This window comes from Peromyscus eremicus, chromosome 13 (genome assembly GCF_949786415.1).
Source record: "Peromyscus eremicus chromosome 13, PerEre_H2_v1, whole genome shotgun sequence".
NCBI classification, from domain to species: domain Eukaryota; kingdom Metazoa; phylum Chordata; class Mammalia; order Rodentia; family Cricetidae; genus Peromyscus; species Peromyscus eremicus.
In genome coordinates, this window is record NC_081429.1 from 39,825,188 (window position 1) to 39,841,440 (window position 16,253).

At 42.3% G+C, this 16,253-nt stretch overlaps 1 protein-coding gene across 8 annotated transcripts in view; it reads left to right on the forward strand.

Moving 5' to 3' along the window:
• The window catches only part of Fn1 (fibronectin 1), a 73,206-nt gene that overhangs the window by 52,386 nt on the left and 4,567 nt on the right, over positions 1-16,253 (forward strand). For 2 of the 8 annotated variants that reach the window (XM_059278056.1, XM_059278057.1), the window contains 13 exons: positions 138-251; positions 1,107-1,376; positions 2,622-2,809; positions 4,019-4,106; positions 4,907-5,083; positions 6,490-6,579; positions 6,787-6,966; positions 7,757-7,846; positions 8,443-8,909; positions 9,802-9,940; positions 13,199-13,363; positions 15,353-15,478; positions 15,884-15,990. In XM_059278056.1, coding sequence (XP_059134039.1) covers positions 138-251; positions 1,107-1,376; positions 2,622-2,809; positions 4,019-4,106; positions 4,907-5,083; positions 6,490-6,579; positions 6,787-6,966; positions 7,757-7,846; positions 8,443-8,909; positions 9,802-9,940; positions 13,199-13,363; positions 15,353-15,478; positions 15,884-15,990 — 2,201 coding nt within the window. Of the gene's footprint in view, positions 1-137; positions 275-1,106; positions 1,377-2,621; positions 2,810-4,018; positions 4,107-4,906; positions 5,084-6,489; positions 6,580-6,786; positions 6,967-7,756; positions 7,847-8,442; positions 8,910-9,801; positions 9,941-13,198; positions 13,364-15,352; positions 15,479-15,883; positions 15,991-16,253 lie in introns of those variants that run through there. The other 6 variants (XM_059278059.1, XM_059278062.1, XM_059278058.1 and 3 more) reach the window with 6 other exon arrangements.

A 16,253-nucleotide genomic window follows, 5' to 3' on the forward strand; every position in this document is an offset into this window, starting at 1 on the left:
AGAGGAGATAGGCATCTGACTTTCCCAAGAGGAATAGGTATTTCATGATTATTGTGTACGTCTGCTTTTGATTAAGTTCTCTCGGGAGTGGCTTGGGTGGTTTTATAGATCTGCAATTGCTTCTCCTTCCTCTGCAGATCAAACAGAAATGACCATTGAAGGCTTGCAGCCCACCGTGGAGTACGTGGTCAGTGTCTATGCTCAGAATCGGAACGGAGAAAGCCAGCCCCTGGTAGAAACTGCGGTAACAAGTATGTAACCAATGTTTGATTTCTACTCCCAAAGTCCTTTTGTTTTGGGGTGTCTGGATGCCCCCTGCATGCCTTTGGCCCTTCTATACAGGAAAAGGCAACATGTTAGCTGGTTCATAGCCCTTCTATACAGGGAAAGGCAACATGTTAGCTGGGTCGTATCTTGAGATGAGCCCTTGGCAAACATTTTTTTTGTCTTCTTGCCACATAGTGAGCTTGCAGGGGAAACCATGGTAGTGTTGCCACCAACAGCTGCGCTGCTTTGAACCTCCTTTGCTCACATAGCCTCAGCAAAATCGCATTTGCCTTTAGCAGATCTATGAAATATTTCTCTAGGACCTACTTTTTCTATGACTGGGTGGTAAAGTTGAAGTACCTCGTGAAGCCGTTATGTTCAGAGGACTGGCTAGGCCAGCATTTTATTATATATATTTAATGGGGCGGGGGAGAAGAGTTTGAGAAATATTAAATTGAACATTGGAAGTCAAAACTTTACCATTTCCAAGATATAGAAAATCCAGGTCTATGAGACTAACATCACATTGCAAAATCAAATCTTGATAGAATATCTTTAAATTAATTAAAAAAATTCCTTTGTGGGGACTTTTGCAGGGTGTCTAAACACCTCACACACACCAGTGTTTTAATAAGTAATGTGACGATAAATATTCTAAACCACCCCCCCAAAGGCTCTTAAGCAGATGTCAAGTAACTTTCTATTTTAATAGTCTGATAATTGGAGTTTAATTTGTCAAAGAAAATGGTATCTGCAGAACTGCTTTGCACGGTATAAAAATATGCTTGTTTCACAACTTGGCTTTTCACATAACCTCTTACCATTAATTTGCCTAACAGACATTGATCGCCCTAAAGGACTGGCATTCACTGATGTGGATGTCGATTCCATCAAAATTGCTTGGGAAAGCCCACAGGGGCAAGTTTCCAGGTACAGGGTGACCTACTCAAGCCCTGAGGATGGAATCCATGAGCTTTTCCCTGCACCTGACGGTGAAGAAGACACCGCAGAGCTACAAGGCCTCAGGCCGGGTTCTGAGTACACAGTCAGTGTGGTTGCCTTGCACGATGATATGGAGAGCCAGCCCCTGATTGGAATCCAGTCCACAGGTATATCGTTAACTAACTGCACCACCCGAGTGCTTACGGGAGCAGAGGCTTTATGCCCTGCTGACATTATATTGTACTGGGCTATTGATTCCCATGGTAGGGAGAGTAGAAAAATGCCCTCAAACGCTTAGGAAAGGCCTTCTTTACCGAGGAATGGTAACGCACAATAGAAGTTAGGTGACATTAGTTACCTAAGTCTAGTAAAAAGAAATTTAGAGTAGCTTAGCATATATATATATATATACACACACATATAGATGTATATATGTGTGTATGTATGTTATATATATAATATATATATTATATACATATATATATTTGAAGACCATAAAGTAAGACATTTGAAGATGATATTAAACTCTGGATTATTTCCTAAGTGACACACCTCTGTAGCTAACCCCACACACACATACATACATGAAGGAAAGAATCTAGAATCATAGAGCTTACTCTGAGAAAGGACCCTAAACCAGGTGGTTCCTTGCAGCATGGTCTAAGAACACCTGGGAACGTCTTCCCTGAGCAGATAGCCTGTGCTGGTGCGTCACTTGCTTGAAGGATTCTGATGCCAACACAGAGGACCGAGTGGCTAGGGCAGGTGCTTCCTCCAATCCCTTGTCCTCCTGTGCTTGACTTCTGAAGCAGGGTGGGAATGCTCAAAGCGTGTGGAGGCGACTGTCTGTGTGACTGCTCTCGGCTGCTCTCTCCTGCCTCTGTTGTGAACCAATTTTCTTCTTACGCCGCACCGCAGAGAAAACTTCACATTTAGCAGCGATATTTGCCATGGGGTCCAAATAAAAGAGACAATAAAAGCCCACCTCCATCTCGTGGATGGAACACTCTGTGAAATGGTTTACCATATGAAGATAAATCTATACAGAAAAGGGGCCATTGCTCATCTTTTTCATACAAAAGAAAAGAAAAATCAATTCGAATGACCAAGAAGGCAATTCAGCTCTTGGTTTTAAAAGGGGTGGGAAGATAAGACCTTTTAAAACCCAAAGTCTATTAGAGGCCTGACATTTACCCAGGTGTTTTCAGCGATTCTGAGAATTGCTGGTATAAAACACACTTCCCTCTTGTGTATCCCTTCTTATTACCGGTTTGTGCTGAATCTCTGCTGGGCCCGGGGGGCCCTCCCAGCCCCTACAAGAACAACCCCATTCTACTTCTTAAAAGTCGCTTTGCTTTCCCTCTCCCCCACCCCCTCTGAGATCACTTTTTAACCAATGACCGTCCTGACAGCCATTCCTGCTCCAACCAACCTGAAGTTCACTCAGGTGACACCCACCAGCTTCAGTGCCCAGTGGACAGCACCCAACGTGCAGCTCACTGGCTATCGAGTACGAGTGACCCCGAAGGAGAAGACGGGACCGATGAAGGAAATCAACCTTTCTCCAGACAGCTCATCTGTGGTTATATCCGGGCTCATGGTAAGGAGTGAGCTTACATCCCTGGAATAAGGAAGTGGGTCGTTTCACGGCCTTTATCAGAACAGCAGCGTAATCTCATAATAAGTAGAACGTTCTTTCCTTCTACCATCAAATAATTTTGTTATAAATGTATGCAATAGAATTCTTTTATGTTGAGCCGAGGTTTTCTAGATGACTGTTGGATTATAATGGTAGAAATAGCGTTGAATTTTGTGCAATTCTTTGGCAGCTATTAATAAGCATTTGGCTTTTTTTTTTTTAAGGTTATACTCTGTAGGGATCTATTTATAGATCTACTGGCTGAATTTATGGCTTTTATGAGTGGCATTTCCTTGGCAGGAAGCATTCTCCTGTTAGTGCCAACCTAACCTGACACTACCCTCATTAAAACATTTAAACATCAGGGGCTGGAGAGATGGGCTCAGAGGTTAAGAGCACTGACTGCTCTTCCGGAGGTCCTGAGTTCAGTTCCCAGCAACCACATGGTGGCTCACAACCATCTGAAGTGAGATCTGGTGCCCTCTTCTGGCCTACAGTCCTACATGTTGTACACATAATAATAATTAAAAAAAAATTTAAACATCAGCTGGGTGTGTTAGCACATGCCTAGAATCCCAGCACTAGGGAGGCAGAGGCAGGTAAATCTCTTGAGTTCTAGGCCAGTCTGACCTACAGGATGGGATCCAGGACAGCCAGAAATACACGGAAAAATCTTGTCTCAAACAAACAAATAAACAAACACCATTTCTTTCTAGACATGCAGCAAAATATCCAGCATCCCTAAGGGGTTGATGGACATCTTAACACAAGACCAGTTCCAGGGGAAGCAGAAGAGAGATCAGAGACAGAATAGAAACTTTCTCTTGCCTCTTTGTGATCAGAAAAACAAACAAACAAATAATATAGATGTGATTTACATCTGTCAGCTACCTCCAGTGACCCACTTGTCTCTTGATGCATGAGGAATGTAGATGCACAGTCATACTTGGTAGACTAGGCTGGCCTCGAATCCACAGAGATTCATTAAAGGCATATACCATCACACCTTGATATGCCTGGCATTTTATATGGATGCTGGGAATTGGAACTCTGGTTCCCATAAAGGAAAAAGAAAAAAAAAAAGGCTAATACATTTCTCTAATGCTTTAGTAGAACTCTCTAGGCTTTATGCAATACCCTTGCAAAAGCTTCTCATAACCTTACTTCTAGGTGGCCACCAAGTATGAAGTCAGTGTCTATGCTCTCAAGGACACATTGACAAGCAGACCAGCCCAGGGAGTCATCACAACTCTAGAGAGTAAGTAATCAAATGTTTTAATATGGACAAACCTTCAGTATAAGTAGAAAGTGAAGGTGCGAAAGTGATCTCTTAGACCATTAATTTAACAATAGAATTTGGAAATTGCTAGAATAGCTGATCTTTTTGATAATCTACTTTGCATGCCATCTAGAAAATGGCCTGCTGAAACAAAATGGAATCACTTCATTCCCGTGGGTTAAAACCCACAGCTCGTGTGAGGATTTGTTTTCATAGAGTTCAGTTTGGGGAGGATGAACCGGCTTCTGCTGTAGGAAAGATGGGGCTAAATTAGGTCCACGATCTAGTTCTCTGCTTTATCAATAACTTGATATGCATTCTTTCAGCAGTCATGGAAAATGTCTGTTTGACCATCTATGGAATGATGAAGGGAGAAGATGCCTTATAAAAATGACAGAATACTTCTAGCCATGCTTATGTTATTACTAATTAACTGTGTTAGGATTCCTACCACACAGTTTTACATTACAGTAAATTAATCATTGTAACACTTGTTTGAAAGATTTCTGGATACTACAGAGTCAGCCCTGGGAACCACTGGTAGTATTGATAAAGCTTTTCAGTTTCTTCAAAAGAAAGACATGAGAATAAATATTTTCCTATTAACTAAATACCGTTAACCTTTCTTTGTGAATGCCAATGGGGGGTAACCTACACATTATTAATCAGTGCATTTCCTGCAGTGAATGTATTTGTACAGTGAGGAAGTGTTTTAAACTATCAAAACCTTCCATGTATGAGCCCAGCATGCATTAATCTCTAGCTATGTTCCTATACAGATGTCAGTCCTCCAAGAAGGGCCCGTGTGACAGACGCTACGGAGACCACCATCACTATTAGCTGGCGAACAAAGACGGAGACAATCACTGGCTTCCAAGTCGACGCCATCCCAGCCAATGGCCAGACCCCAGTTCAGAGGACCATCAGCCCAGACGTCAGAACCTATACCATCACAGGTCAGTGTGCTCAACAGTCTGTGTGCCCTCACAGCAGTCTGAGTGTATGCCCCCACAGCATAAACTGGCCAATTAGTTATTCCAAGACCAGTGTTTTATGAGAACAGTTTAAAAATGTGATGCCATCCCATGATATTTTACTTCCTGACTTTTGTTTGACCTATAAATTTCATCATTTTTTTTTCCCCACAAAATGCTCATTATTATTTAAAGAAAATGTACACCCATAGTCACAAGCAGGAGTCTGAGGCAGGAGGATGTAAGTTTGAGACCAGACATAGCGAAACTCTTATTATTTTTTTTTTAATTAATACAGAAAACAAAAAGATACAAATGAGTAGTGTACAGTTCTTAGCATTAGTGTGACTATATTTTAAAAAGTATAGTGAAACTTATAATTACAAACAGCACTACATGCCTGGTGGTGGTGGTGGTGGCGCACTCCTTTAATCACAGCACTTGGGAGGCAGAGGCAGGTGGATCTCTGTGAGTTCAAGGCCAACCTGGTCAACAGAGCAAGTTCTAGGACAGCTGGGGATACACAGAGAAACTGTCACAAAAAAACCAAAAAAGAAAAAAAAAAAAACCTAAGAAAACAAACAACAAACAGTATTACATGTTGTTGTTGGTTGTTTTTTGCTTATGCTCTTTTGGGGGGCTCACCACCCAGGTCCCAAATAAATATACACAGAGACTTATTATTACTTATAAATGTCCAGCCTTAGCTTGGCTTATTTCTAGCTAGCTTTTCTTAACTTAGATTATTCCATCTGTCTTTTGCCTCTGGGCTTTTACCCTTCTCTATTTCTGGATATCTTTTCTTTCCTTCCAGGCTGTCTGGATAGCTGGGTGGCTGGGTGGCTGGGTGGCTGGCCTCTGGAGTCCTCCTCCTTCTCATCTCATTCCTTCTCTCCTCTAATGTTCTCCTCCTTCTATTTATTCTCTCTGCCTGCCAGCCCCACCTATCCTTTCTCCTTGCTATTGGCCATTCAGCTCTTTATTAGACCAATCAGGTGTTTGAGTCAGGCAAAGTAACACAGCCTCACAGTGTTAAATGCAATATAAAAGAATGCAATACGTCTTCGCATCATTAAACAAATGTTCCACAGTATAAACAAGTGTAACAAGTCTTAAAATAATATTCCACAACAACATATAATAAAGGTCAAAGTATAATCAGAGATTAATAATCAGAGTTCAGTATCAGGGACATAAGTGACTATCTTTTGAAATGGGTTTCTCATTAATAGTGTCCACACCATGATGCATTTTACTGTTCTCCTGTGGACTGCTTCTGTAGCCTACAAAAATTTGGGATGGTAGAGGAGTCAAGGAAATTGCAGGCAAGCATGAGAACTCCCCTATAAAATATGAACCAATAAAAGGTGTGTCTTTTTAAATTCCAGGTTTACAACCAGGCACTGACTATAAGATCTACCTGTATACTCTGAATGACAATTCCCGGAGCTCCCCTGTGATCATCGATGCCTCCACTGGTAACTACGCTTTCTATTAAGGAAATGTCAACTGATACATAATGGAGTCAACCACGTAAACTTGAGAACTAAGTGGGAAGCTGGGATCCCCATGGGCTAGCTCCCAGGGCCCTCCGGTTCTCCCTACTTGGTTTGCTCGGGCTGGGCGCAAGTGTGAATACTTTCGTGGCCGTTCATGTTCTAAGACATCATTTGGTTTCCTTTCAGCCATCGATGCCCCATCCAACCTGCACTTCCTGACCACCACACCCAACTCCTTGCTGGTATCATGGCAGGCACCCCGTGCCAGGATTACCGGCTACATTATCAAGTACGAGAAGCCTGGATCCCCACCCCGAGAAGTTGTCCCTCGGCCCCGGCCTGGTGTCACGGAGGCCACCATTACTGGTATTGCTTCCATGCTGCGATTTTCCCCTCCTTAATTACAGATACCCCAAATCTAGAATACTTCCTAACTGTGTCTTTGCTGTTTCGTGAGAATGGGATGCCCGGCACTATGTAAGGCATTCTTCTCTTTAGGGACAGTGCTGTTCTCAAAAGGTCTGAGCATGTAATTTCAGTGACATCATATGATATAGCTAGATGTATTGCTCTTTGATGGAAGTTCACCTATTTTTTTCATTCTTTTTGGCCCCCCCCATAAGATAAATCATATCTATAGTATCCCCTGGATGTTGGAGTCCCTGTAGAACAGATAGCAGGAATCACAGCTTCTTAGCTGCATCTGTGGGACAAGAAAATAGAATCTGGTATGGGAAGACTTGAGTGAGCTGGATTTTTGCACTGTCATTGAAGACTGTCAGTGATTAGACCTAAACAGAAGTCTGAAGTCTGCGATGCGCTCTCCCAGATGTATATTCCACTGGTGGCCTACAGTGTTGATAGGTTATCTACTACTAATACTGCCGATCAATACTGTCCATACTGAAAGAATACTCCAGTAAGGTTACCGTGACACTGCCTTTTCAAGTGTCAGCTGTGATTGGAAGATGGCTAGCTGGCTGGGTGGCCTTTGTGCACAGAGTCTCTGGATGTAGCTAGAAGAAAAGCTGGTTTTACCTTTGAAGACTCCAGAGACAGCTGGGAGGAAGGCTCGCTCCCCACTAGCCTTTGCCGGTGACTCCTGCTGGACTGACCGAGTCTGCCAACATAACGAAATGGCTGTGTGTCCCACCAGGTCTGGAGCCAGGAACTGAGTACACCATCTACGTCATTGCCCTGAAGAACAACCAGAAGAGCGAGCCGCTGATTGGGAGAAAAAAGACAGGTAAAGACTCAATAATAACCCGTGGTTGGCTTGCAGGGTGAAGTTCTCTACGTTGTGATATGTTTCTCACGGGTTATTTTTTCTAGCAGTATGGCTTATATATCATACTCTTTAACAGGGATCACCCAACATCACCCAAAGCTATTTGATTTATTTACTTCTCTACAACCTAAAGCCTTATTCAACTTTCAGAAATTCAAACTAAACAAAACCAAACTTTTTGATGGTGGGAGTAAAACTTTCCTTCTTTGTCGTGATTTATTCCTTTGGTTTCTGAAATTTCAAATCAAATGCTTGAGTTGCAAAGGCTTCATTGGAGCAGAGGCAGCTTTCTATGGGCTCGGCGGTTCAAAGCTTTGTCTATACGAGAAGTTCATACTAACATTTTTTTTTTTTCCTGTCTGCACTATAAAGAAATCTGTGAGGAAAATCAAGATTTCTTTCTAGAAAGTGGTTTGTGATCTGAGAACCGCTGATTGGCTAGGAGCCTCGATCGGGTTGATGAACAGTTGTTGCCTGGATTGATGGTGATTGTTGCTTCTTCCTCGAGCTTACCGCGCTTTGCTTTTTTTTGGCTCTAACCTCTCTTTGGCTAGATGAGCTTCCCCAGCTGGTTACCCTTCCACACCCCAATCTTCATGGACCAGAGATTTTGGATGTTCCCTCCACAGTTCAAAAGACCCCCTTCATCACCAACCCTGGGTATGACACCGAAAATGGTATTCAGCTTCCTGGCACAACCCACCAACAACCCAGTGTTGGGCAACAAATGATCTTTGAGGAACATGGCTTTAGGCGGACCACACCACCCACCGCGGCCACCCCCGTCAGGCTTAGGCCAAGACCATACGTGCCGAATGTAGATGAGGAGGTCCAAATCGGTCATGTTCCCAGGGGAGACGTAGACTACCACCTCTACCCTCACGTTCCGGGGCTCAATCCAAATGCCTCTACAGGACAAGAAGCTCTCTCTCAAACAACCATCTCTTGGACGCCATTCCAGGAGAGTTCTGAGTACATCATTTCATGTCATCCTGTTGGCACCGATGAGGAGCCCTTACAGGTAACTAAATTTTTTCTCTCTTTTTGTAACTTTGTCAACCAGAAGCAACCAAAGCTTTCACATCAGATGTCCATTCTCCCAGGACTCCTAGAAAGATGTCACAACTCTGGGAGTTGTTTATTTTCATATCTCATTGTGGCTCTGGAGGATTAGCCAGAGAGTGTCACTGAGTTCACCCTGGTAGAGAGAATGAAATTATTTTTATTATTCTCACACACTGGAGGCTACTTAGTGAGATGGATAGAAAAGAAGGAAAAGTATTCTACTTTTATATGAAGTCTGAAATGCCACCCTTGTCCTTGAAAAGTCACATTATCTTTGATGTGTCTAGGAAGATTAGATGAACCTTTGGGTACCAGCTGTTATGAGAGATTGATTCTCCAAAACCCTATTCTTTAATTTGTCCCATAGGTGCTAGAATCAATTTTTATTGTGTTATTTTTAGAAAGCGGCAGAAATTTAAAAGTTGACTGTACTGGAGGACATTTGTTTGCTTAGAAACTTCAGTCTAGGGATATGGCCGGTGTTTTAGGAAAATCCAAGTTCTCATGTGATGGCACCTTGCTTGGCATGTGCCTGTCTCCCGTGGTGTCCATGTTTATGAAGAGTTTTTTTTGCCCCGGAGTTCTAGGGAGCCACAGGATTCAGAGGAGGCTGGTATAGCGGAGGGTATTTCTGGTAATTGTGGCCCACCTAGATAGAAAAATCTAGCAGAAATGATGGCTCATTTAACATCTCATCCTGACTGGGTGGAAAGCCTAGATAACCCACCTCCGCCCAGCTCTCCCTTCGCTCTTTTTTTAAACAGGGAGGGTTACTAATGGGATACGGGAGCTCATGCCCGCCTGTCATTGTAATGCTGTGCCCCCCCCCCCCCCCCCCGAATGTACAGTTCCAAGTTCCTGGGACTTCCACTAGTGCCACCCTGACCGGCCTCACCCGAGGGGTCACCTACAACATTGTAGTTGAGGCACTGCAGAACCAGAGGAGGCACAAGGTTCGGGAAGAGGTGGTGACGGTGGGCAACGCCGGTAAGTACACTGCTGTCCCGGTCAGGCTCACGCTTCTTCCTGCTGGGTCGCCCCGGAGAAGGCTTTGTCTGTCGTTCCTTGTTATCTCTGAACTTAGGGAAGTTAAGGCCGCACAACAGCTGGGAATTCCCCTTGTGCAACCCTAGGGCGTTCATTAACACGTATGTATGATTGACGGGCCTGGGAGGATGCTAATGTCATTTAGTACGATACTCTTTGTCCCCTCCATTGAGGATCTAGTTGATAGAGGCAATGGTTTCTGGGTACTTTTTACTATTCTCTTGTCCCTTACTCTGTGGTCCTCTTCAACGTTTCTAACCCAAACAGAATACCTTCTAGTCTTGCTTGGCAACATTAAGTGATGGCTTAGATTTTTGTTCCTAATGTAAAATATTACCAACATTGCCCCTTTCTTTCCAAAGAGCTCTCTATTCGAAATTTCAATTCTATATACTTCTTTGTTTTCTTTTTTTTTTAGATGTACTTATTTTAATTTTATGTGTATGGGTGTTTTGCCTGCATGTATGTCTGTGTGCAACATGCATGCAGCACCCACGGAGGCCAGAAGAGGGCGCGGGATCCTCTGGAACTGGAGTTACAGATGGTTGTTAGCCTCCATGTGGGTGCTAGAACCTACCCCAGGTCCTCTAGAAAAGCAGCCAGTGCTCTTAACTACTGATCCATCTCTCCAGTCCCTTTATGTGTGTTTTAATACCCTTTATTATATATATATTAATTTCATGTGGCATACATGAAAGATCTTAATAAAGGTTAAATGGCCATCACACAAACTTAATAAAGATTAAATGACCACCATGAAACATCTTAATAAAGGTTAAATGACCACCATGAAATGTCTCAATAAAAGTTACATGATCACCATGAAACATCTTAATAAAAGTTAAATGATTACCGTGCAACATTTTAATAAAGGTTAAATGGCCCCCATGCAACATGTTAATAAATGTTAAATGATCCCCATGCAACATCTTAATAAAGGTTAAATGACCTCCATGCAACATCTTAATAAAGGTTAAATGGCCCCCATGCAACATCTTAATAAAGGTGAAATGACCCCCATGCAACATCTTAATAAAGGTTAAATGGCCCCCATGCAACATCTTAATAAAGGTTGAATGACCTCCATGCAGTATCTTAATAAAGGTTAAATGGTCACCAGTCAACGTCTTAACAAAGGTTAAATGACCTTAATCATGAAACATCTTAATAAAGGTTGAATGACCCTTGACTCTTCTGTGTGTCCCCTGGAAAGTTTTTTGAAACCACTGTGTGCCATTTGGCTTTCTACGGTGCAGTAGCTGAAGAATGGCCGTGGAACACGAGCTAGGGAATAACAGAAAGTGTGAATCTCAAATCTTCTATCACTGTAAGGAACCTCTTCCACGTCGCAGGACTTCTGTGTAGGACCAGTTTCTTGGGTTCAGTCTCTTTCCTCTGAGAGAAGACTGCTGCTTCACTCATAAACTAAGCAGTTGCCTGGCTGGCAGTGCAGAACTGGGCAGATAGTTGGTATGACATCCACAGTAATGAATATTCGCCTTTGTGGGTTCCCTAGTAAAGTGCCACATGAAAGGCCTTTTCAAAAGCGTAGGGGTTTTCATGCTTTCCCACATTGTTTTCTTGAAGGTGAGGTGTGTTTCAGACAGAATCTTACTAGACAGTCTGTGCTGGAGGGAAACCTGCCCTGTAGCTCAGGCTCCATAGTATTGGAGTAGAATTCTAGCTCCGGGATGTTTTTAAAATAGTGAATCCCCATGTAAGAGTTTCAGCCCCTTCGTTTTCTTTTCAACTCCTTATTCCATCTGTGTTCTCACTTACCATGTTCTCTTGTCCTAAAACATTTTAGATTTTTTTTTTCATTCTTCCAGGATGAAGGCTTTTGAAATATTAGGCATTTCAAATATTGGTTGCATTTGTTCTTTTGATTTTTACACAATTAAAAGAAGTATCCACATGGGGGATTTAGAGTTGTAGTAAGTTAGCTTATTTAACATTTAGAGACTAACTTGTGGTGTGCTTTATTTGTACATATTATACTTATTTATTCATTAGAAATGGGTATTAATGTTCTAACTGTACATATGTCTGTGCACAATATACATGTTTGGTGGCCATGGGATGCAGAACATGGCCCCCGAGACTGGGAAGTTAGAGACAGTTTTGAGTCACTGTGTGGGTGCTGGGAACCTAAACCAGGTCCTCTGGAAGAGCAGGCAGTGCTCTTAACCCCCAGCCATCTCTCTCCAGCCCCCTGTACAGACAATGTTTTTAAAATAATTTTTAATTTTTTGCCGGGCGGTGGTGGCGCACGCCTTTAATCCCAGCACTCGGGAGGCAGAGCCAGGCAGATCTCTGTGAGTTCGAGGCCAGCCTGGGCTACCAAGTGAGTTCCAGGAAAGGCGCAAAGCTACACGGAGAAACCCTGTCTCGAAAAAAAGAAAAAAAAAATAATTTTTAATTTTTAAAACAAAATTTTCTAAGACAGAGGGACAGATCTTGGGAGACCCACTGAGAATTTTTTACTTATTTCTAAGTTATCTGCATCATGGTGATTTCTCTTATTTGGAAAATCCATATTTGTCCAGTTTTATAGTAACTGTAAAAATCTAGGTTTTCGAAACTATTTTGTAAAAAAAAAAAAATGCTATAATGTAAGTGAAGGTTGCGTTCTAATGTTACATAAAAAATGTCAAGACTTTTTTAGTATAAGCAAAGAATGGTGTCCAACAACAATGGTTGTTAATTACTCGCTAACAATAATTGTTAATGAGTAATTTCTGTATACTGATGAAGAGATGTCTTGGTTTCATGTAGCTTCTACAAGATCCTAAGGAGGTGGAGGTATTTATATTACTATTCTTATGTAATGGACGAGGAAAGGGAGGCAGAGAAATGTTAATTAGCTCAGAGAAATTTGGTACCTTGGAGAAGCATCACTGCCCACGTTCATAACTAGTTTAAATTGTCTGAAGATCCGTGTAACTTACGTGCGGTAGATTTCCCAGAAGAGATCACATTTCGAAACTGCAGACGGGAATGAAGGGAGATGGGTTTCTTTTACCCTGCGGCGTCAAGTGCGCACTGGCTGTATCAAAGCATTGCTGATGAGAATTAAGTTATTGTTAGTGTTACTGGATTAGGTCATTGTACACAGTACATCTGTTTCTACGTGTGGCCTGAAACCATCAATAAGATGTCTTTTTCCTTTTCCCCCCCTTCTCCTCCTTTGCTCCATAGTCAGTGAAGACCTGAACCAGCCTACAGATGACTCCTGCTTTGACCCTTACACGGTCTCCCATTACGCCATTGGAGAGGAGTGGGAGCGATTGTCTGAATCTGGCTTTAAGCTCACATGCCAGTGCTTGGGCTTTGGCAGTGGCCATTTCAGATGTGATTCGTCTAGTGAGTAGCTTGCTTTGTCCATCGACCTACTCCTCCATCTCTTCCAGGCTCCTGCCTTCGCACTAGTTGGCCACAGAAGCATGTTTGGCAGCTGCAGGCTCTTCCAAACATGATGCAAACAAAAGTATATTGTTTGACGCGAAGTAACATTTTGCATCATGGAAGAATGATGGGAAATTTTACTTGTCGACTGTTACTGCATTTCAAGAGTTGTGTGCTAATCCAACTCTTCACTAAAACATGTTTGTAGCAGCGATACACGTTTTGAAGAGTTTAGTTACGTCTAACTTGATGAAGTTAAAAACTCACCAAATTTCTTTCAGTCTTTAGTGCTGAGTCAGGACAGAGGAGAACACACTCACAAACACCATGTTTCTCAACATAACCAGACACACATGTATTGTAATACATGCACACATCACACACACACACACACACACACACACACACACACACACACACACATCTCACAGCCTAGATATCCCAAACACTGCTAGTAATATAAGGGAAAATATCTAGGTAATGCATTTAACTTTTTTTTTTTAATTCGGAGCTGAGGACCGAACCCAGGGCCTTGCGCTTGCTAGGCAAGCACTCTACCACTGAGCTAAATCCCCAACCCCAGCATTTAACTTTTAAGGGTCCAGTTCAGGGCCTGTGAGATAGGTGACGGCAAGCCTGATGACTTGGAACCCATATGATACCAGCTCCCACAAGTTGTCTTTGACCTCTATATATGAACTTTAGGACATGAATTTCCATACATACACATATACACATACATACACATGGAAATAAAAGTTTCAAAGTCAACTTTGGCTAGAAAATATTTGATTTTCAAATTTTTAGGAGGTTTTTTTTTTTCCAAGTGTTGGTGGAAATGATCCGAGGAATTATATACTGTGTCTAGAAGTTTAGTATCGAAGTATATAACCATTCATTTATTCTTTGTTGTTGGAGGTATAATTATTATGGGCAGTTTTTTTTAATGTGGTAATCATTATGTCTTAAGTACAAGCCGGTGGACAGTCATAGAAACCATATTCCACGGAACGACATCTAACAGATCTCTAAAATTTTCCGTGCAACATTTTCCTTCGTGTTATGTGAAATTGCTAAATCCAGACTGAAAGTATAAAGTCAAGAAGTGGTTTTGGGTGTACGTAGACTTGTGTACTCAATGGAGCACAGTGGACTGACTATGCACCCTTGCTCGAGCCAGGAGAACGTTTGGCATTGACTAGGAGGTTTTCCAGTTCTGAGACGGAACCACATTGAAGTTTGCATGTTGTTCATGAGTCAGTTCTTGTGCTCGCAAATGTGGAGGCCTACAGTAATTTTACATGTGAGGCTTTGGCTCAACGTTCTTGGCCATAATACTTTTACTTATAATTTAAGGGAGGCTGAATTATTGATAAGGTGGAAGAAACACTGTATTTTATAAGTGTCTTAAGTGTATTCTGTTTAGAATAAATCTTAGAGATTAAAAGGTCGTTTTACATATGACATGCACAGCTTGTGGTGACTGGCTACGTCTTAGGATTTATCTATTTGTACAAGCCTAATTCACTGATTGGTCATCAATTTGTTTGTTGTTACATTTATTCTCTTGATTTATATGAATCAGGTGGTAGCAGGTAGATGCTAGCGGATTTCTCTTTAATGTTTAATTAAACTATTTTATATCTATGGTCGCCGCAAACCCCCAAATAGTTTTTTATTCTCCAATTCCATTTAGTTTTCCATGATTGTAAGGTTTAAAAAACCCAATGAATCAATGATTAGACCTATGAAATGATTTTGGCAATAGTGTTGTCCTAACACCATCTTGGAAAATACTAAATATTAAATGTTATCATGAACGGTTTACCATAGGGAATGTGATCTTCGACTTTCCACTCTACGGATTCATGTCATGTCCCAGTATTCTGCCTGTCACGTGAGTCAAAACACAAGTAACTCTTTGCCTGTGATCTCCCCACCTTACAGAATGGTGCCATGACAATGGCGTGAACTACAAGATTGGAGAGAAGTGGGATCGCCAGGGAGAAAATGGCCAGCGGATGAGCTGCACGTGTCTTGGGAATGGAAAGGGAGAGTTCAAGTGCGACCCCCGTACGTCATCCTAATGGTTTCTAGACCCTTGAGTACTCTGACCTTCCTAACTGAGCTAAAACACTCATTCACAGGATGGGCTGGAGACCCATGGGTTTGTCAATGTTGTGGTCGGGAAATCAGTAGCTTGCTTCAAAAGTGAGTCGTGACTGAATGTTACATCCAAGCCCTTTAACGGCTTTGATCATCTGCAGTGAAGTGTTATAAGTAGACTCGGCTTTTAAAATACGATTTCCACCTTCCCATCGGGCCTACCATACTGAGGCTTTGAAACAACTCTTTCTGATTCACCTAAGTTGCTGAGATGTGAGCCTGTGCCCACGCAAGTCTATGGCAGGTTCATCAACTTAACCTGCATGATTGTTCTTGGTCTTACAACTCTTTCTGATTTGTGCCCATGTGCAGATGAAGCAACGTGCTATGACGATGGGAAGACCTACCATGTAGGAGAACAGTGGCAGAAAGAATATCTCGGAGCTATTTGCTCCTGCACGTGTTTCGGGGGCCAGCGGGTAAGACTGGTGTTTTGGTAAAGTACAGAGGAGGCTCCAGCATGGATTTGCTGTGTGCATAGGGGGGCCTTCCCTCTTATGAAGAGTCCCTAAGATGGGTATATTCCTCCCCACATGCCCTTCTCCTTGATAAAAATGTCAGCACCCCCACGCATGACTACAGGCTGTCCTGTTTGTCCTCACCTGACCTGTAGCACTAAGCCTCCTCCAGCTCTGTGCTGACGGGCTAGCATCTCTGTGGCAGTATTGTTCATATGTTTAAT